Source organism: Leuciscus leuciscus, assembly GCF_965113295.1.
Source record: "Leuciscus leuciscus genome assembly, chromosome: 13".
Classification (NCBI taxonomy): Eukaryota; Metazoa; Chordata; class Actinopteri; order Cypriniformes; family Leuciscidae; genus Leuciscus; species Leuciscus leuciscus.
In genome coordinates this window covers 8,815,584-8,837,952 of record NC_138737.1, presented here as the reverse complement: position 1 = coordinate 8,837,952, position 22,369 = coordinate 8,815,584, and the positions used below count along the sequence as shown (strand labels likewise).

Here is a 22,369-nt window from a genome sequence, read left to right as displayed (position 1 = left end):
GTGATGTAAATGTCAAAAATCTATTACTTTACAAATCATGTACTATGGTAAAAGTGTTTTGAGGTTATTATTAGTGGCTGCTCGTGAGAAGAAGCAAGGGAGGCACAGCAAAATCCATAGCCGAAGACTTTTGCCTCCATTGGTAAAAAATGTTGCCAATCACCATAGAGTATTTCACTTTCAGCGGTTAGAGTGTTGAGAAAAAATACTTTGCAGAGGAGGTTACCCTCCCTTGGTATATCAACAAATCATTGTAGAGACGTAAATTACGTGATATTAGTCTGAACTGCTACCACTGATAATGTACCAAAAGATGGCAATAAAACAGCTTGTGAACAATATGTCATGTAATGTTACATTCCGTGACCATAAACTTGTTAGTCAGCAAGAAAAAATTACTCTATAGGAGCATTTTGATAAATATATGCACCATATTACATATTCATTATTATTTTTACTGTTCTTCAATATTTAATGTATGTTTGAAGAAACACCATTTAAATGTGTATTGAACGAGTAAAAACATGATGTAATTACAAAGTTAGTATTATAACTTTTATATCTATTATAAAAACTTCCTTGAGTCGAATTTAAGTGTTTGTATAAAAATCTGTAAATTTTTACATTCAATATTATAGTAATTCAGACTTTTACTGCCTCTAGTGTTCATTTCAGCTGGAAACTGCAGTGAATTTTATGTATTGGAGTTTTGCAGAAATGTAGGTAGAAGAACGCTTTTCCAATGAGCCGGTTAGAAAATGTACTATTCATTTCTTTAATGTGGAAATGACTACACAGTGTCCTAACCCGCTGTGATGTGACAGGTTACAGATGCTTGGAGTGGGATTTTGGACTAAAGATATTTCACTGTGCAGCTACCCAGATAAAAAGACATCTTGCAACAAACAAAATGCCTTGATGCATATAACTTTTTGCGGTTGGATTTATGTCTTCTTGTTTTATCGCTTTGCACCTGGATTAGGACGCAGTGTAATACTTCTCTCAAACAAAATAACACAGTGTGATTAAGAACTTCATATAGATTCGTAAACATACTAGGAATGCCAGAAACCAGTTTAAGGGGCCGCAATACCCTCACAGCCCTCAGCGTTCGCAGGTCTAATGAAATATTCATGTGGGCTCCTGCTGTGGCCAGAATCCTGTTAACAAAATAAAAACAAACATAGGTTAGGCGAGGAAACGAAACAACAGTTTTGCAGGATATATAAATATTTCACAAATATGTTAATGATGATGTTGGGTAAACTACACAATCTCCATCGATAGTGACATGGTAATCGTCGCTATAGTGATGATTCATAGTGATACTGTAGATACAGGGGAGTAATTAGAGCAGCGGTGCTCAAACCATGTGGCCTTTAATGAGGTAATCCCTCTCGATGAATGACAGCCAGCACACTTTCTAAGGGTCACTTCTGATTCACAGCTTTCTTCTAAATGCAGGTGATATTCATCAGGCATGAACAATGAGTCATCTCTTGTCTTTCATTCCACTCGTTTATTTCACGTATAGACCTTGAGAAGACCGCAGCCATCTTTAGAATTTCGTGTTTGAACTTCTGTTAACAAACCGTCTAGCTGGTGAGGTGGATTTACTTATTGTTAACCAAAGTTATCATGTCAAATAAGGACAATAGAGGACCACGGTCCGGTTCTGTACCCCGGCTTGGTTAAAAATGTACAGCGATACAAAATAACTGTAGCCCCATTTGACCGTTTCTATAGTTTAAAGTGAGCAGCACTTCAAAACAACGAAGCTGTGCACAACACTCAGGGCTGTTTTCGGGAATGATCATTTGCCACTCTAATATTTTTATCTAGAGCCAAATGAGCTTCATTCAAGCCCTTTCCGCTCCGTACACGTTGCTTCTCTTCCCTGCTAAAGATTTAAAGCAATACAAGAGCAACAGATGACATAGATATTTTAACAACAGTAGCAGAAACATGGAGAGCAGCCAATAAATAAATAATTCATACTTTCGCTAAAACGATTCAGAAAAAATGAGAATGCTGCAATTATAGTCATTTTAATCTGCCATACAGTATATGACTCTGACCGTTCAAACCAAGTTTGTGACAAAACTATTTTTTTTTAATCTACAGTATATTTAGCATTAGGCCTAGTAATCAGCATGTTAAGAGCATTTCATAATAAACAGTTACAATTGGGGGAAAACAAAATATCTGTAGATGGCAAGGAAAGACCATTAAAACTTTGAAATTCTTAGTTAACTTTGTTTCCTACACATGAGATCATTTTTATGATTATGTACGTTGTTTGTTTATTTTTAGTAGATACTTATTTTAAGCAAAACAAAAAAATTATCCAGACTTCAAGAGGAAAACCCTGAACCCCCATACAGTATATTTTAGCAGTCTCATGGCCTTCTGCCATACATAGGGGGTGAATTTCAAAATAATAGCCTAATAAAACATCTGATCTTAATATTCATATCCAATTGGGCTCAAATGATGAAATATAAAAAAAAAATTAATTCTCAGATGCCACTGCTTTGGCTCTCGGGACCCAATTTTTTTAACCTTTGATGACTATTTAGGATTTTTTAAATTTATTTTTTAACTTTTACTGCTGCCCACAGTGCACAGATGGAAATATAACTATCCCAAAAAACAAAAAATGTATATATATATATATTTATACAGTGCTATGCATAAGTTTAGACACCCATGCTAAAGTTGACTAAAAAGAGGAATAAAAAATCATCTTTTGGAAATTGAACTTAATGCCTTAATTAAAAAAATTAGGAAAAATCCAACCTTTAAGGACACCAATTTTCTTTGTGAATGAATAATGTATCGTAAATAAATAAATGTTCTTCCTTAAAATACAGGGTGCATAAGTCTGGACACCCCTATGTTAAATTCCCATAGAGGCAGGCAGATTTTTATTTTTAAAGGCCAGTTACTTCATGGATCCAGGATACTATGCATCCTGATAAAGTTCCCTTGGCCTTTGGAATTAAAATAGCCCCACATCATCACATAGCCTTCACCATACCTAGAGTTTGGCATGGTTTTATTTCAGTTAGCCTAATAGCTGGTTTGATTTGCATTGAGAGATGGTCTTATGGAAAGTACTCCATGCCAATCTCTAGGTTATCTAATAATCGGAAATCTAGAGACCAGACCTCTGGAATCTTTGATTGAATACCCCTGGTCTATGGTATGTCCTCATTTACACAGCCAAGTAAATGTGTGTGTGTTTGCACTTTGCAGGGGGCCACAATAAGTGATAGCACCGATTGGGTGAGTGTGGAAAGGGCAGAATACAACATAGAGAAATAAAAAAGCTAAGGGTTACCTGAAGTGTCACTGATCTTAAAAAAAGAGATCTCTGTACACCCTTTACAACATCTGAACTCCAGCATGCTTTAGAAACCCTGCTGAAAAGACCAGCATGAATTTTCATGCTGATCTGCTTTATGCAGATTACACATTTAATCATTTAGCAGGTGCTTTTATCCAAAACGATCACAAGTAATTTATCATACAAATCCAATTTTATTGGATTGCAAGAACCAAAATAAAATTATAAAAAGTGTAATACATATTAGCACACAAATATGCATACATACATACATACATACATACATTCATACATACATACACTGCTCAAAAAAATTAAAGGAACACTTTGAAAACACATCAGATCTCAATGGGGAAAAATGTCATGCTGGATATCTATACTAATATGGACTGGGTAATGTGTTATGAACGAAAGGATGCCACATCGTTTGATGGAAATGAAAATGATCAACCTACAGAGGATTGAATTCAAAGACACCCCGGAAAATCTAAGTGAAAAAATGATGTAGCAGGCTTGTCAATTTTGCTGAAATTTCATTGCAGCAACTCAAAATGGTACTCAGTAGTTTGTATGGCCCCCACGTGCTTGTATGCATGCCTGACAACGTCAGGGCATACTCCTAATGAGACGACGGATGGTGTCCTGGGGTATTTCCTCCCAGATCTGGACCAGCGCATCACTGAGCTCCTGGACAGTCTGAGGTGCAACCAGGTGATGTCAGATGGACCGAAACACAATGTCCCAGATGTGTTCTATTGGATGTAGGTCAGGTGAGCGTGGTGGCCCTTCAATGGTATCATTCCTTCATCCTCCAGGAACTGCCTGCATGCTCTCGCCACATGAGGCCGGGCATTGTTGTGCACCAGGAGGAACCCAGGACCCACTGCACCAGCATAGGGTCTGACAATGGATCCAAGGATTTCATCCCGATACCTAATGGCAGTCAGGGTGCCATTGTCTAGCCTGCAGAGGTCTATGCATCCCTCCATGGATATGCCTCCCCAGACCATCACTGACCCACCACCAAACCGGCTTCTCCAGACCCTTTCCTGTCTGTCACGTGCTCAGGGTGAACCTGCTCTCATTTGTGAAAACCACAGGGCACCAGTGGCGGACCTGCCAATTCTGGTGTTCAATGGGAAATGCCAATCGAGCTCCCTGGTGCTGGGCAGTGAGCACGGGGCCCACTAGAGGACGTTGGGCCCTCAGGCCACCCTCATGAAGTCTGTTTCTGATTGTTTGGTCAGAGACATTCACACCAGTGGCCTGCTGGAGGTCATTTTGTAGGGCTCTGGCAGTGCTCATCATGTTCCTCCTCGCACAAAGGAGCAGATACCGGTCCTGCTGATGGGTTAAGGACCTTCTACGGCCCTGTCCAGCTCTCCTAGAGTAGCTGTCTGTCTTCCTGGAATCTCCTCCATGCTCTTGAGACTGTGCTGGGAGACACAGCAAACCTTCTGGCAATGGCACGTATTGATGAGCCATCCTGAAGGAGCTGGACTGCCTGCGCAACCTCTGTAGGGTCCAGGTATCGCCTCATGCTACCAGTAGTGACACTGACCCTAGCCAAATGCAAAACTGGTGAAAAACAGTCAGAAAAGATGAGTAGGGAAAAAAATGTCAGTGGCCTCCACCTGTAAAACCATTCCTGTTTTGGGGGTTGTCTCACTGTTGCCCATCTAGTGGACCTGCTGTTAATGTCATTAACACTAAAGCAGCTGAAACTGATTACCAACCCCCTCTGTTACTTAACTGACCAGATCAATATCCCAGGAGTTTAACTGACTTGATGATATTCTCTGATTAAAAAGTGTTCCCTTTATTTTTTTGAGCAGTGTATATACATAAATACATCTACAATACAATATATGCTGGTGAAGAAAATTCAAAGATGAAGGGTGAATTTACAGAGGAACGCAATAGATACATTTTCCTGATTGATCATTGCTGTGCGGGTCATCATACCCATCCCTACTAGCACCCTCCTAAGATGCAGGCCAGAAAAGTACATTGTAATGTGATATGATTATTGTTGGTCCGATTAGAATGAATAGAATCCCTCTTCTCTAAGGGGGAACTCATCAAGGGCATGGCTCATTATAAAATGCTAATGTTGTCTTTTATTTGCTTTGCCACCTAACAGGAAACGGCAACTCATCTGTGATGCAGCATGCAGGGAAATGAGAAGAGCATTAGTGTGTGAGTGAGAGAAGCTTTTATCGGCATTCAGTTTCTGACAGATGCCATGTGTGTAACCTGGGATGAACCGTCCATTCCAACATCTCAACCAAAGTTAAAAATCCTCGATTCTCTCATAATCCAATTCACGTGGCACTCCTGTTGCTGACTAATTAAACTCCATCCCATTCAACCCCACGAGATGAGATGGACTGCCAAAGAGAGGTGCATGAACACAAGACACACAAACAAAAAAAGGAAGACACATAAAGAGACAGTGAGATCGTCGGATGAGAGTGACTTTGTATGGAATGGGGTGGGTGATATGATTAGGGATGTTAACCGATGACCGTTTGACCGATCAAAGTTGTCGGTAGTCGGTAAAAAAAAAAAAAAAAGTGGCAATATTAGGCTATTATAGACAGTGGACTAAACGCTACTACAGTTAGCCATCTCATTCCAAGAACATTTTGTGTGAAGTGAACAAATCCCTCACACTCAATTTTTCATAACTCGCCTGTTTGTACGTAATAAACCAATAAAAACATTTGGCGCGAGGTCACAGCGTTTGGGTTCGCGTGCTCACAAGGTTTGCGAAAAGTAAAGGCTACAGGCTAAAACACTCGAGGTAAGAGCCAGGGCAGACGACAGGATGAAGAGTGCAAAGAAAAGTAACAGATAAGGTGATGATGATCATCATCTTTCTTTATTATTGTTAGCACTACCTCAAACTAAAGCGATGACAACTCTCTTCGGAGTTGTCATTTTCTTAAATGAGCCACGGCAATGTTTCAAATGAGCTTCTAACGCTAGACGAACGCCTTTATTTTCAACGCGATCACCTTGTACCCAAACCATTTCGAAACTAAGGAGCCATTTGTCCTCCGATTACATACAAGCTCCTCGGCGCCGCGTTTGCGGGACTCATGTTTCGCGCTGTAGGGGATTTAAAAAAAAGTGACGTGAGTGGAAGGGCGGCGCAGTGTGTGTGCGGGATACAGAGCGGCAGAGAGATGCGACAGAGTTGCGAAATTGCAGGTGCGGCTCGAAATGGCTCTTTTTTCAAATAGGCAAATAGCTTAGCATATTTTAAACTAACCGGTTTCAACCGGCTAATGAGGCTCAGTGGTCGGTCAAGAACATTTTTAGTTTTCGCCATCCCTAGATATGATCAAAATCTTATAACTCAAAGTCATTTTATTTGAAGATTTTTGATTAAAAGAAATTTATACCATTGAAATTTCATCATTTTTGCCACCAATTTCAATATCTCTGCACCTCCTGGGTCGACTATGGTACATTGCTGCGTACCGAGCACACGCAAGTGACTATTCTCTGTCAACCAATCAACATTCTGCAGTGAGTCTAGCTCCACCCTTTAGGTACCGGACTTCTGTACCCCAACGGAAGGGTCCCAAAAAAGTGGTATGGTACGGTTCAGTATTTTGGTACCATTCACAACTTCTGACAGTTGAAACAGAAATAACTGCGTAGCTGTACTTTACTGTACCGTACTTCTCAATGGAAACGAGCCAAAAAAACTGCTTGCCAAACTCACAATTAAATAACATATTTCAAATCAGCAACAAATTCTGACATGAGCTGTCCCATAAATGTTGTTCCTTATGCTCAAATAGCCATTTTTTTAGGCTAGACAATAATGCGAATACAATTAATGCAACATACTTCAAAATAATTATGGTCGTGTTAGGATGAAATATAACTTCTTAACATGATTATAAGGCCGTACAGAGTAAGTGATTTTTGCGTACGTGTGGTTTCAGTTGTTCCTATATTTTTTCATAAATTTATAATACATTTTATTACACCATTTTTGGTGAATCATGATTTGTTCTTAAAATCGTTCGTATGCAAATTTCACGCACAAATATGCACAGTATGTGTATTTAAACGCTTGATTCAGTACGTGTGTGCTCTCTTAGACAGCGCTCGGAAACCATCTCTCAGACTATCTCTATAGCGAAACGAGTTCTCTTTTGCTGCTTATTGCATTTCAATGGTTTAAAACCGCTTGTTTTTAAAATGTAACTCCACTGGTTTCTAATATCTGAATTCAATACATGACCCTGCCAGTGTAACAGGACAAAAATAAATAATGTACAATACTGAATAAAATACTTGCTCTCATAAAATGAGGCATAGAAATAGTTCAAATAGAAAGTGCCAAGTATCTGTTACAACTAGAAGAGGGGACAGCAGACTCAAAGATACCAGTTCTTTATTGAAAATGTACAAATACAAGGAATGAATCCGGTTAGCCAACAGTATCAAAGAAAGTCACTGAGTCACCACTTAACTTGAACTTAAAAGTCTCTTTGTCCTTACTGGTACGGGTGAATAGAGATTGTCAATGCAAGGAAGAGGATGATGTTCGCAAAGGTTAAGTATCCACAAGGCAAGAGGGCAGAAAGGTAAGTCCATACACCAGGTAAAGAGTGACAAGACTAGAGAATGTGAGATTGTGGATGGCATGCTTAAATGTGGTGCTGCTGATGAGGGTGATGATTGAGTGTTTGCAGGTGGGAGCCAGGATGCTTTGAAATGTAGTGCTGTGGTGACTGGGCTGGTGACTGGAGATTGCGACAGTATCAGTTCAAAAAATACAATTCAGGTCTGAAATTTTCATGACAATTAAGCAACCCCACCCCAAATTTCATTATTAAAAATATAAGAAAAAGAAAATAAGAAAATGTTATTCTCATGAATAATATGACCGCTGCATGTGAAAGCCCCTTCAAAATTCTTCCATGTTTAAATTGTAAAGCTCATTGTGCAGCACGTTGTTTGACAAAAAGTTGAATTTCATATGATTAAAAGAAATTAAATTAATGTTTTATGTCTTCATTTGATCAAGCCCTATCAATGAGGAGCACTGCCATTATGGTTCATGCTCTTGTCACCTCACGCATTGACTATTGCAATGCTCTTTTTTTGGTCTTCCCTTCAAACTTTTACACAAGTTACAATTAGTTCAGAACTCTGCAGCACGTATCATTACTAGAACTCCTAAGATGGAACACATATCTCCAGTTCTACAACAACTGCATTGGCTTCCTGTTAAACAGCGAATTGAATTTAAGATTTTGACTCTTGCTTACAAGGCACTGCATAACCTGGCTCCTTCCTATTTATCTGACATACTTTCAACCTATAATCCCTCTCCAACTCTTAGATCATCATCCACATTCTCCTTAGTTCTTCCTCGCATGAGCTTGGCTTCCATGGGATCTTGAGCTTTTTAGTTATGCTGCTCCTTATCTGTGGAACTTGCTTCCACAGGACATTCGCAATACTCTTTCCCTATCTTTAAATCTTGTCTGAAAATGCATCTCTTTAGGCAGGCATACCTGTGATATTGTATATGTATCTCCGATCGGTTGTGATTTAAAAATAAAAATAAAAATTATGCATTTTATCTGCATGTAAGGTGTTCTTGTGTGTCACCAAAAAAGAATTTATGTGTTTTATCTGCATGTAAGGTGTCCTTGAGTGTCACGTAAGGCGCCTATAAATAAAATGTATTATTATTATTATTATTATTATTATAATTGATTACCAGAGAAAACACAACACCGAATTTGTGTAAAAAAAAAAAAAACATTTCATAGAATTTTTTTATGTTGTATATAAGTTTATTAATTGTACAAGTTTCATAATTTCAATTAATTAGACATGCTTTTTGATTACTAAAATGTTTACACCATGTGTCCGTAACGCTCGCTCCGCTAGTAGTTTCGGGGGGTCTACCACCCCCTCTGAAAAAAATCCTGGGGGAAACACTGAGAAGTATCCAGAAATACAAAATGTTAAATCTTGCACAATTAGAAATAATCTGTTTTATAGTCATAAATTCAAAACAGCACATATCTGACACAAATGCAGTTTTTATCTAAGTGCACATCATGCTAATCTGCAGCACCCTCATTTCCGCCAACTTCCTGCAGCCGTGCTCATGAGCATTAATGAAGACCTGAATTAAACAATGCTTAGGAGACAAAATACAACTTCAACATAGTCTTACACAACTTCTGTAGCCCATCCATAGTGAAATTAATAACTGCATAGAACAAACCACAGAATATTTCCCACCCAAGATTTTCACTCCATTTTCAGCAGGGCTTTTTAACAGTGGAATATTAATCCCAGACTGTCCTGCATATTAGTCACATCCAGGGTGTCAAGGTGGCAGGATGTCAGCGATTCTATTTAGGACCTGTGAAAGAATTAAAATAGCAGCACAGGAATGAGATGAAAGACTTCACTGAAAGACTGCTAAAGCAAGAAAGAGAGAAAATTGCTCCAACAGATGCAGGGCGTCTCTAAATGGCAAGGGCACAAATGCTGCAATCAGAAAAAATTTAAACAAAAATTAAAGGATAATAAATTAGATGGAAAATGTTATGATGACCTTGATTCTCTAAGATATCTGACAACATTATTTGTTGCATTTATATAAGTGGCAGAATGATAGTTTTCACTAAGAAATCTGTTGAGAAAAGTTTTTTAAAAAGATCATGCAAGCATTGATGGATCCATCTCTACAAATTATGTAACATTAGCACATGTTCAATTATGCTTACATAATTCATAACAGCTTGTGTTTATAAATGTTAGATTTACAAACTATCACTGCCTAGAGACAAACGCTCTTTAAGCCTAATGCAAAGATACATTCATATGTATAGAAAGAGAGAATACAAATTTCATGCAAGGAAAGCATCCTTCCTCACTCTGAGAGGAGGTTGAGAGGAAGGAGAGAGATCTTGACTGTTTTCTCTGAAAACAATATTGTGTGTGGGTAGGTCAGGAACACAAAGCTGGTGTGAAGACAATTCCCTGGCACTGAATGAACAGTACGACATGTTACAACTAACAAAAGACCACAAGATCTCCATTAAAACAGTGCAGAATGGGCTTCCTGTGATCCATGTGAGCCTGCTGTATAGCAAGAGTTCATACTAATGATTAACAAGCTGGATTAAGCTCTGCAAATAGAAAGAAATGACACTGTAAATGTTTAAAAAAAAATCTAAAAATACAATTTAGCCTACATTTACTTAAGAAGAAAAGCTGCATAAGATACTAATGCATAAGACTTATTAGAGATAAGGCCTATTTCTTGTATTTCTGTATACATCTTGACATTTCTTGTCCTTAAATTTACACAATTTGCAAATCCAAACCGACTTGCTGTAAAATAAAAACTGACTTTAAGAAAAAATATGATCAGTTTGTGTGTTCCCTGCATGGGAACTGAACCTATGACATAGCATTGCAAGTCTTTATGATAATCTGAGGTCATATTACAGAAACACTACAGCAATTTCAGTTAGAAACTTAGAATTTGTCAGAATTTGACTTTAGTCTTAAAGGGTTAGTTCACCCAAAAATTTAAATTCTGTCAATAATTACTCACCCTCATTTTGTTCCAATCCCGTAAGACTTTCGTACATCTTCGGAACACAAATTAAGATATTTTTGATTAAATCTGAGAGCTGGCTCACTCCTTCATAGGCTGCTTGGTAATTGCATCTGCTAGCCCAGAAAGTTAATAAAGACATCGTTAAAATAGTCCAAGTGACTACAGTGGCTCAACCTTAAGTTCATCAAGCGACGAGAATACTTTTTGTGCGCAAAAACAAACAAAAATAACGACTTTAATCAACTATTAATTTTCTTCCGTGTGGGCCTCTGAAGTGAATTCACGAGAGCGCCACGACGCATGCGCGAGAACTGAGAATTTGTGTTCCGAAGATGAACGAAGGTCTTACGGGGTTGGAACAACATGAGGGTGAGTAATTACTGATAGAATTTTCATTTTTGGGTGAACTAACCCTTTAAGACAAATAGTTTATGTAATATGGCTCATCAACCACTAGGTGAAGTTTGATCACTTAGAAAAGTAATACAACAACTTTCTTAACATTTGCATAATTTTAATAATTTACTGTCCATAGAAAATACAGTATTTGCTCGTCCAAATCCATAAATAATGATGCGTGCCTTAGCAAACACTGACTATTCTATAAAATTTCTTTTTAAAAAAGGTATACAAAGCCTGTGGGTTGTATAATCTCTGTTAGCCAACATAGCCTATGCAAATCCCAACCTAAATTTTAAATAAAAGACCACTGTGCCACTTAAAATAACACCTCATTTGATCTGCAAACCAAATGTCAATATGTGCAAATCCTCTCCAGATTTCTAAGATATCATCACATGCATTTAAGGAGTCCACATCCCTCACATTGTTGATATTGTGGTATTTTCAGTCTTCTGTCAGTTAGCCAGACAGTACTGGTTAATGATCCTTCTCTGCCCGCTGCAGATACACGGCTCTTTGATGGGCCCCTGACTCACACATGCAACCGTTACATTGTGACAGATGGCATATGAATCATTAAGACACCAGTAGATCAATTATTCATCATGGGTAAAGAGCAAACACTTAACTAATTGTCAAACACGCAGGGAGAAACAGACAAAGAGAGAGAGAGAGAGAGAGAGAGAGAGAGAGAGAGAGAGAGAGAGAGAGAGAGAGAGAGAGAGAGAGAGTGGCAGAGAAAGTAAAAGATAGAAAGAGGCAGAGAGCAGACATCTGAAACCATAATAAATTACAAATGAGTGCTAATCAGAGTGTTTTAACCCTTGACCTAAGCTGCTTGATTTATTTTGCCTTATAAAGCAATCAGCCCTGTTTGGCAAAGTAAGATGCTCAGATGGAAAAATGTCCCTTCACTATCATTCAGGAGCCAGGAGTAAATATTAATTCATTACATGAATAGTTTAATATAAAGGTGCAAAGCAACTAGGATGTCTAGGATCCATCGAACAAAGAGTGAATATAACAGTTCTCTTACGAGAGGTCTCTCGTACTGCGTAAGATATCTTACGCTAGGGGAAAATCCTTTTCCGCGAGATATTGAAGCCAAAAATTATCCTTAATTTTGTAATAATGCAAAACGCGTTGCAGCAGCAATGCAGACATAGGCGAGACAGCTCGCGCGCCTATTGGCTGCTCTGCGGCAACTGCAGCAGCCTATCGAGCGAGGCCTGGCGTGACGTCAGACCCAATCAGGGCACTTCGCGCCCGCTGCGTCACGTCCCGCCGAAATGGGCGTGGTCTAGGCCTATAAATATCGCTCGCAGGCAGCTATTATCTGATTTTTCATCCTTCAAGCGAAGCACACGCATCGCTGGAGCTGGAGAAGAAGCCGCGCCGTCTGAAAGAGAGCACCTTCAGCGGGACGAGTCACTGAAGTCGCTGGCCGCGCCGCCTTCCTGCCTTCCTGCTGCGCTTTCCGGCATTATATCCTTTCTCTGCTACTGTGTTTATGTATGTGTGTGTGCTCGCCGCCGCGACACACACTCCCATTGCACTAAAAGAGCTGGGCGTCTTTTTCAAGACGCCCCTTTTCCTGATCACGCAGCTCTCGCACTCGCTGACGGCGACTGCCCTCACTGCGAGTTAGGTACTGCCTATGGTGACTCTGAGGACTCACCTGGCATCCTTCTCCGAGACTGCTCCCCCGCCCCCCCCCCCCCAACCCGCAAAGCTTGCCGGTTCGCCCGCTTGCCTTGCCTGCTTGGGGGACGATACCTGTTCTCCCTCTGTTCGAGCCGCGCACACCGCGCCGCTCACAGAGGATGTCAGGAGCGGGCGGTCACGGGGCTAGCTTTCTCTCTCCCTCTGTTCAAGCCGCGCAAACTGCGCCGCTCAACAAGGGAGGCTGGAAGCGGACGGTCGGGGTTAGTTTTTTCTTTACGTTATAAGAAAGCTACCCTGCCTTCTGCGCCCCATTCATGCGTCACTCACCGGCGAAAGGAGAAAGGTGTGTTTTTAGTCCCTCCGAGGATGGACTGACCTTCAATTTCTCATACATATTCCCAGTTCCCTGATCATGCGACTGGAAATATCAATATTGCAGCAGGCGAGCCTGTTTTAATACAAGCGCGCCTGCAAGCATACGCCGAAGAAAGCATGTGACGCTCTTATATGCTCGTGCATCCGAAAACCTTTGCGTTCCCCCCCTGTGGCTCAGTGGCGGAATCATTGGTTTTTCTCACGAGAGACCGGAGTTCGAATCCCGGTCTAGCGGCAGTTAAAATTATGCCGCCAATGCTTCGCTCTGTCAGTTCCCTGAAAAGCGACTGCAGACGTGCATTTTGCAGCCAACGAGCGCGTTGCACAACCCGCTCGCCTGCACCCAAACACCGTTTCTATGGTTTCCGTGCGTCACTGGCGAAAGGAGAAAAGAGCGTTTTCTGGTCCCCCCGCGGACGGACCGACTTCCTCTTTCTCGTACATTTCTCATTCCCCTCTGAAGTTCGGGCGACTGGAAATGTCAGTATTGCAGTGAGCAAGCCTGGTGTAATACACGCATGCCTGCAAACAAACGCCAGCACGTTGACGCTCTCTTATGCCGTCAATGCTTGCTCTGTCAGTTCCCTGAAAAGGCGACTGCAGATGTGTATTTTGCAGCCAACGAGCGCGTTGTACAACCCGCTCGCCTGCACCCAAACACCGTTTCTATGGTGTTCCGTGCGTCACTGGCGTAAGGAAAAAAGGGAGTTTTTCTGGTCCCGCTGCGGACGGACCAACCTCCTTTTTCCTATACATTTCCCTTTCCCCTCTGAAACAGGCGACTGGAAATGTCAATATTGCAGTGAACAAGCCTGTTGTAATGCACGCAGGCCTGCAATAAACGCCAGCATGTTGACGCTCTCTGTTTCTATGGCAACTTCTCGCTCGTTCAGTTCCAGTAAATGTGACTGTTCCAGTGTATCCTGCAGTAAACAAGTCGGTTCTGTCACCCGCTTGCCTGCACACAAACGCCGTTTTTACGGCTACCCAGATAAATCCCATAAGTGTGAATTTTTTCTGGTGTCCCGGCCACGGCCGATGGTGCTTTATGTGTAAGAAGAATGCCCACTGCCCAGTGCCCATCTCTACACACAAGCACAGCCCGTCACACAGGGCTCGCGCACATGAATCGGCTCAGACCGATTGCGCTTCAAACATGGTGAATGTGCCCACTACCCAGTGCCCACTAACACCACGTTATGCATGTCTCACGGTTTCTGTAAAAACGAAACCAACGTGCACTCGCTTCACGCAAGCGAACGATGCTTTCGGTGTGATAAATGTGCCCGCTGTACCGCGCCCACATCCACACATAGACATGACAGTTCCCACGGGAACCGCCCAGCCCTCCCCCTCGCGGTTAACCACCGCAGAGGAGTCGAGCGCTGGCAATCTGCCCGCTGTCATCAGCGCGCCCCATGCCTCAAATGTCACGAGCGACACGCTTGTGTTGCAGCACACCGAAGCTTCTCCATCGCTGAGCGAGCGGAGCGCGCTTCGTATTCGACCCCTAGCTATCCATGCAGACGCATGGGCAAAGCTACCCGGGGTTTCGAAGTGGGTGCTGAACATTATAGAAAGAGGCTATTCGCTGCAGTTTCGCCGACGCCCTCCTCGCTATGTGGCGCGCGTCGAGACCACGGTAAAAACAGAAGTAGCACATCTACTTCGAGCCGAAGTGACGAAACTATTGAGCAAAGGGGCCATAGAACCTCTCTCTCAAGATCAGAGCGAGGGAGGGCTATACAGCAGATACTTCCAGGTACCGAAAAAAGACGGGGGTCTCAGACCCATACTAGATCTAAGGCAACTGAACAAAGTGCTTGTGAAGCGACAGTTCAGGATGCTCACGACCAGGCAAATCCTTGTGCAGATTCGCCAAGGAGATTGGTTTGTGTCAATAGATCTGAAAGACGCGTATTTTCAAATACAGATAGCGTCACGTCACAGGCGATATTTGAGATTCGCCTTCGAGGGCCAGGCATATCAGTACACAGTCCTGCCGTTCGGTTTGTCCCTAGCACCCCGTACATTTACGAAGTGCATGGACGCGGCGCTCGCACCCCTCAGAATGAGAGGCATGCGAGTGCTGAATTATTTGGACGATTGGCTGATTCTAGCGCAATCTCGCGCAGTGCTCATAGAACACACGACCATTTTACTCGATCACCTCGAGGATTTGGGTCTGAGTGTCAATTGGGCGAAGAGCTCCCTGTCACCCAGTCAGAAAATATCTTTCCTGGGCACAGAACTGGACTCACTATCCATGATAGCGCGACTATCACAACAGCGCGCGGTAGACATTCGACGCACAGCGAACTCTTTTCGCTGCGGCGCGTCTGTCCCGCTCAAAAGATTTCAGAAGATGCTAGGTCTCATGGCCTCAGCATCGTCAGTACTCCAGCTGGGTCTGCTCCGCATGCGCCCGCTGCAGTTTTGGCTGAAAGCGCGAGTCCCACGCAAAGCGTGGGCACCCGGTTTGCTTCGCCTCAGGGTCAATCAGAAATGCGTTACAGCTCTGAAACCCTGGAAAGCGAACGACTGGTACCAATCAGGTGTAAGCCTGGGGACTTCCTCGAGGGTGAAAGTGGTGTCCACGGACGCGTCCACCTCGGGATGGGGAGCGCTGCTCGAGGGCAGACCGTTCTTCGGCCAGTGGTCAGAACGGGAGAAGCTCCTGCACATAAACTGCCTCGAAATGCTGGCAGTAGACAACGCGCTGACGCGTTTTTGTCCCCAAATAAAAGGTCACCACGTCTTGGTCCGTTCGGACAACATGTCTGTGGTATCCTACATAAATCGCCAGGGCGGCATCAGATCCGAGAAACTGTACAGGCTGGCAGAACGCCTCCTGGTATGGGCTCAGTGCAACCTGCGCTCGCTCAGAGCAGCGCACGTGCCAGGGATCATGAATATAGGACCAGACAGACTGTCCAGGAACAATGTTCCGGCAGGCGAATGGTCCCTACACCCACAGACAGTCCAACTGCTGTGGAAGAAATTCGGCAGAGCGGAAGTGGACCTGTTTGCGTCTCAAGAAAACGCTCACTGTCAAGAATTTTTCTCCAAGAGCAGGAGCGCGCTGTCCCATGTGTGGCCCCGCCGCCCGCTCTATGCTTTTCCCCCCGTCTCTCTCCTGCCTCAGGTGATAGAACGGATCAGGGAAGAAGGATGCTCAGTACTGCTGGTAGCACCGTTCTGGAAAAACCAACCTTGGTTCCCAGCCGTGATGCAGTTAGCAAGTACTGCCCCGTGGCCAGTACCAGTGAGGAGAGATCTCCTCTCACAGGCCCGCGGCTCGATCTGGCATCCTCACCCGGATCTATGGTCCCTTCATGTCTGGGCCATCAACGGGTACATGTTGGACTCCCCAAAGGAGTATTAAACACGATCACGCAGGCTAGAGCTCCGTCTACAAATGGTCAGTGTTTTCGGGCTGGTGCACAGCCCGTGGTGTGTCACCCACAAATTGTGATGTGACGGAGGTGCTTTCCTTCCTACAAGAGCTGTTGGATGGGGGCAGGGCCCCCTCCACGCTCAAAGTTTATGTGGCGGCTATAGCAGCGTTCTCAGAAACAACGCTTGGTCAGTCAATAGGAAGGAACGATTTAGTCATCCGCTTCCTTAAAGGAGCTAAGAGACTGAATCCTCCCAGACCTCCCTCAGTCCCCGTATGGGACCTTTCTACGGTTCTGGAAGCCATGAAAGGTGCGCCATTTGAGCCTTTACAGTCAATCGATTTGAAACACCTGTCTTTCAAAACGGTGTTTTTGCTGGCTCTCGCTTCGGTGAAGCGCATAGGGGATCTGCATGCGCTCTCTGTGAGCGCGGCGTGCATGGAGTTTGGGCCCAATGACTCAAAAGTTATACTCAAACCTAAGCACGGTTATGTTCCAAAATCCCTCAACACACCGTTTAGGGCGCAGATTATCTCTCTGTCAGCCCTACCGGTCCCTGATGAGGAAAGAGACGCGAGCCTCCTTTGCCCAGTCAGGGCATTACGAGCTTATGTGTCTCGCTCGTCTGTTTTCAGACAGACGGAACAGCTCTTTGTTTCGTTTAGCGGACGTTCTAAGGGACTAGCCGCGTCGAAACAGAGCCTATCCAGATGGATAGTTGATGCTATAGCGCTGGCATACGCCTCCAAGGGCATGCAGTGCCCTTTGGGTGTCAGAGCGCATTCCACAAGAGGCATGGCCTCTTCGTGGGCTTGGTCAAGTGGGATTGCCTTGCAAGATATTTGTATGGCGGCAGGCTGGGCCTCCCCGTCTACATTTATAAGGTTTTATAACCTAGAGGTTCCCGCCCTGCAGGCCAGGCTGCTGTCGGTCTAAACTACCAGTATTATCTGACCTGATGCGTTCAGCTCAGAATGCTGCGTTTACTGAGCACAGCTCAATTTTCGACAGTTTAAAGCTGGGCAAACTGTGTAAGACCCACATTTTTTCCCATCAGTTCAGGCCGTACCCCGCCCTGTCTGTATGATGAAATTTGCGTCCCTTCGACGCTACTTTATGTGGAAAAGTGAGGCTGCACCCCTCCTTCTTCCCGGACTCTCTGTGAGTTCACTGAGTGATTGTGCACTATATGTACCCCGGGCTTTCGCCCTTGGGTCTTTGGTGTCAGATCTCAGCATGCACGGCGTTTTACACTGGGTCCCCTAGCGTAAGATATCTTACGCAGTACGAGAGACCTCTCGTAAGAGAACGTACTCGGTTACTAACGTAACCTCGGTTCTCTCTAGAAGAGGGAACGAGTACTGCGTATCTTGCCGTGCATGCACACGCTCTGGTTGCTTCGATGATGAAAAACCAGATAATAGCTGCCTGCGAGCGATATTTATAGGCCTAGACCACGCCCATTTCGGCGGGACGTGACGCAGCGGGCGCGAAGTGCCCTGATTGGGTCTGACGTCACGCCAGGCCTCGCTCGATAGGCTGCTGCAGTTGCCGCAGAGCAGCCAATAGGCGCGCGAGCTGTCTCGCCTATGTCTGCATTGCTGCTGCAACGCGTTTTGCATTATTACAAAATTAAGGATAATTTTTGGCTTCAATATCTCGCGGAAAAGGATTTTCCCCTAGCGTAAGATATCTTACGCAGTACTCGTTCCCTCTTCTAGAGAGAACCGAGGTTACGTTAGTAACCGAGTACGTTTTTGTAACACAATACATTGGGTTTTTTTTTTTAGCACTGAGTCCTTGCACTCAATTTCAAAGCAGGGATTTTTCACACACTCACTTTCTGCCAACACTAGTGTGAGGGTGGATCAGATCAGGTCCTGTTGTAATCCTCTCACAGGAGGTACATGTTCAGACCCTGCTCACTAGCAGCTGAACTGCTATGTGATGCAACAACTAAATAAAACATAATTGTTGAACTAACATGATCTAACAATGAAATCTAACAATAGCTACGTTTACATGGACACAATCGGAATGAAATCAATACGATTGATGAATCCGAACAAGGTGTTTACATGAATGACAAATAAAGTAATCGGGTTTATATGTCACAAGTTTCAAATCGGATCTGATGTTTTGACATGCGCACACTGCACGAATATACAGAGTTTCCCGCTTTTCGCACATAAATTTCTCCTCTATTGGTTCTTTATTTGTTTTAAACAGCAGACGTAATATTAATTCGTCTCTGGTCATAATTTAGAGCATATTAACCGTTTTGCCGTGCTGCTTATTGATCACACAGTAAAAATGCCCCTCCCCGCGGCCAAAACCAGACGTCTGTGGATGAGAATCCAAAACAAGGACTGGTGGGACGTTGTCCTGCTTCACTTCACAGACGCGCGAGTGAAATGAGAATTTTAGAATGACGGGAAACGTATTAATATGATACTTTATTCCAGGGTTCGAAATGACTTAGGACTCTTGGGGGGTCCCCTAAAATGTAATTATTAAATTATTAAAAATTCTGAAGACTACCTTGCTACACTATACTGTAGGGCAGGCAAAATGATATGGACCAATGTTGAAGGTGGGATAATGGTCTTGGGATGTTTTTTCATGGTTTGGGCTAGGCCCAGTATTGTAGTGGTGTCTGGAGAAGTGGCTATAATTTAACAGGTAAACCTCTAACTCTGGAGCAACTAAGTTACAAGTTCTTTTTCCTCTTTTTCTCTCCATGATGCAGGATTCTAAATTAAGAAAAATAATATTAGCTTCCTAGATAGCTTACCAAGCTCTCATGTATATACTCATTCATGCTCAAATCACATTCACTTTAATCAACTCACAGACTTGAATTAAGTCCTGGTTATCTTTCGTAATCACTGACTGGACAAGTAGGTTATAACTAGTCTAGCTGCTAGGTCTGCTATGGAAGCTTGTTTCCGCCACAGAATAAAACATTTAAAAAGATAATTGCGACTTTTTATCTCACAATTGCGAGTTTACATCTCGCAATTCTGACTTTATTTCTCAGAATTGCGAGATATAAAGTCAGGATTGCGTGAAATAAAGTCGCAATTGCGTCTTATAAAGTCACAATTCTGACTTTTTTTCTCGCAATTGCAACTTTATATCTCGCAATTCTGACTTTATAACACATAATTGCGAGTTTATAACTCGCAATTCTGACATCTTTTCTCAGAATTGTGAGATATAAACTAACAATTGTGAGATATAAAGTCCAATTCTAAGGAAAAAAAAGACAGATTTTTTTTTTTTACCTCAGAATAGTTAATATTTATATCATGCAATTCTGACTTTATATCTCCCAATTGCGTATTATAAAGTCAGAATTGCGAGATATAAACATGCAATTCTGAGAAAAAAAGTCAGAATTTCAAGTAACGTTATATTTCTCGCAATTGCGAGTTTATATCTCATAATTCTGACTTTATAACACACAATTACGACTTTATATCACGCAATTTTGACTTAACACACAATTGCGACTTTATATCACGCAATTCTGACTTCATAACCTGCAATTGCGACTTTATATCTGAGATAAAAAGTCAGAATTGTGAGATTAAAAAGTCGCAATTACCTTTTTTATTTTTCACTCTGTGGCGGAAACAAGCTTCCATAGTCTGCTGTTAGCTGGTAGATCATTTGGCTTCATACACATTGGCTACAGCTAGCAAGAAACGTTGACAAACGTAGGCTACTCTTCTAATCATTACACTGGGTATCTAGTTAATGCAACTTTTGATATAGGAACTTGAACTCCTAATATTTTACTATAAGCAATTATGGAGATATAAACATAATCGAAGCACTAACAGGATTTTCATTCAGGATTTCACTCTTTGTGAGGTTTCGTTTTGCCGCGTTCAGTAGGCTACGTGTCTGCGGGAGCACCACAACAACAATCTGTGACGCTGTAGCTATAGGAACTCACTCGGCTAATAGCTGCCCTGATTGCTGCCTCGCGCTAGGAAATAAATTCATTACTGTTATAAATATAAAACGTCACTAAAGACCTATAATTTTCACAATCATTTTTAATGTTAAAATATATTTGTCGGGGACCCCCCAAAATCCAAAAATAATTTCTTATGGGGAGTCCCTAATGACTTATGGAGGGTCCGGGACCCCCCGGGACCCCCCCAGACCCCCCTCATTTCGAACCCTGCTTTATTCAACAGGAAGAACAGCTCGTTCCGCGCGTCATACGTCATTACGCTATTTAACATCATTGCACATGAGCAGTCCTTTCAGTTTCGGTTTTCAATCCGATCAAGTGTTTACATGTTCTCTCGATCGGATTACAAAAGGGATAAACCACCCCTTTCAATCCGATCGAAATTTAATTCGGATTGAGCTCAATCGGATCGGTTAAGGTGTTTACATGAAGGTTTTTTAGTCCGATTGAGCCGTCAATCCGATTATAAGTGTCCATGTAAACGCAGCTAATGACTTCTAAATTTATTAATCTTAGTTTATGTTAATGTCACACTTTTTAAATTTTTTTTATGTTTGGGTAGTTTTTGTGTAACCCAGATCATGGGTCAGATGTAACATCCCAGGGGTTGAGTTATTGATTGCGGGCTTTTTCCGACCTCTTCAGGAGAGAGCAGTGCAGCTCCGTCAAATTGGTGCGTGTCTTAATAAAGTAAAATACAGGTTTGTGTCCATTTTTTGTATCTATAAATTGGTTTCTGTATATAGGCTAGTTTAAATTTTATGCAAAGCAACATACATGTGAGTCACCTAAACAAGTGTCGTGTCGATCTTTTCGCGTGATGGAAACGCCTGATGCCTAGCATAAAATTTTTGGATTTTATTAAAAAAAGATACAGAATATAAATGCTTAGAAAGTTAAAATATGTTCTCAGAACTGTACAATGATTGTTTATAGACAGGTTCTGGACGGCTACGAGTGAAACGCAGGGTGGTGGTCTGAAGTTTGAATTTCCCCCGCTAAACATAATGCAAGTGCCGGCACGAGATCCAGCGCTGTTACGGTGGAAACGGGACAACAGAGACTGGTCAATTACACTTAAATTACTTCTAAATGTTTAATATTTACTTCTAATATTTGTTAAACGAGCTTAAATGTATACAATATGTATTCAAAATATAAAATATGCTATACTGTAAAATAGGATAAAAAAATAAAGGAATTATTGTGTGGATTAAAACATTTTTTTTTATTAAGTTTAGAGGATTTAAGTTAATCTGTAAACATTAATTCATGTATGAAGTAAAAAAGTTAAGAAAAAAAAGCTAGTACTATAGTAAAAAATGCATCAACCCAATATGATGGTTTAAATCAACCCATTATTATTATTAAATCAACCCAAATCAATTAGGTTAAATAAACAACCCAATTTGCTGGGTAAAATTAACCCAACATCTTCTGACCTACTGTATATTTACCAAGCCCTTGGGTTGAAAACAAAAAAACTGTTTTGTGAAAAAATATTTGAAAACAGTTTTTTAGAGTGCAGCATTAACTAATACATTGTTAAAATCAAATGTTGTATATGTTAA

General features: G+C 42.1%; 1 protein-coding gene across 12 annotated transcripts in view; it reads right to left on the bottom strand.

Moving 5' to 3' along the window:
* cacna1ea (calcium channel, voltage-dependent, R type, alpha 1E subunit a) overlaps positions 1 to 22,369 on the bottom strand; it is a 160,053-nt gene that overhangs the window by 43,809 nt on the left and 93,875 nt on the right. For all 12 annotated transcript variants that reach the window (XM_082188979.1, XM_082188981.1, XM_082188975.1 and 9 more), the window contains one exon: positions 1,057 to 1,160. In XM_082188979.1, the coding sequence (XP_082045105.1) occupies positions 1,057 to 1,160 (104 nt within the window). The remainder of the gene's footprint in view (positions 1 to 1,056; positions 1,161 to 22,369) is intronic.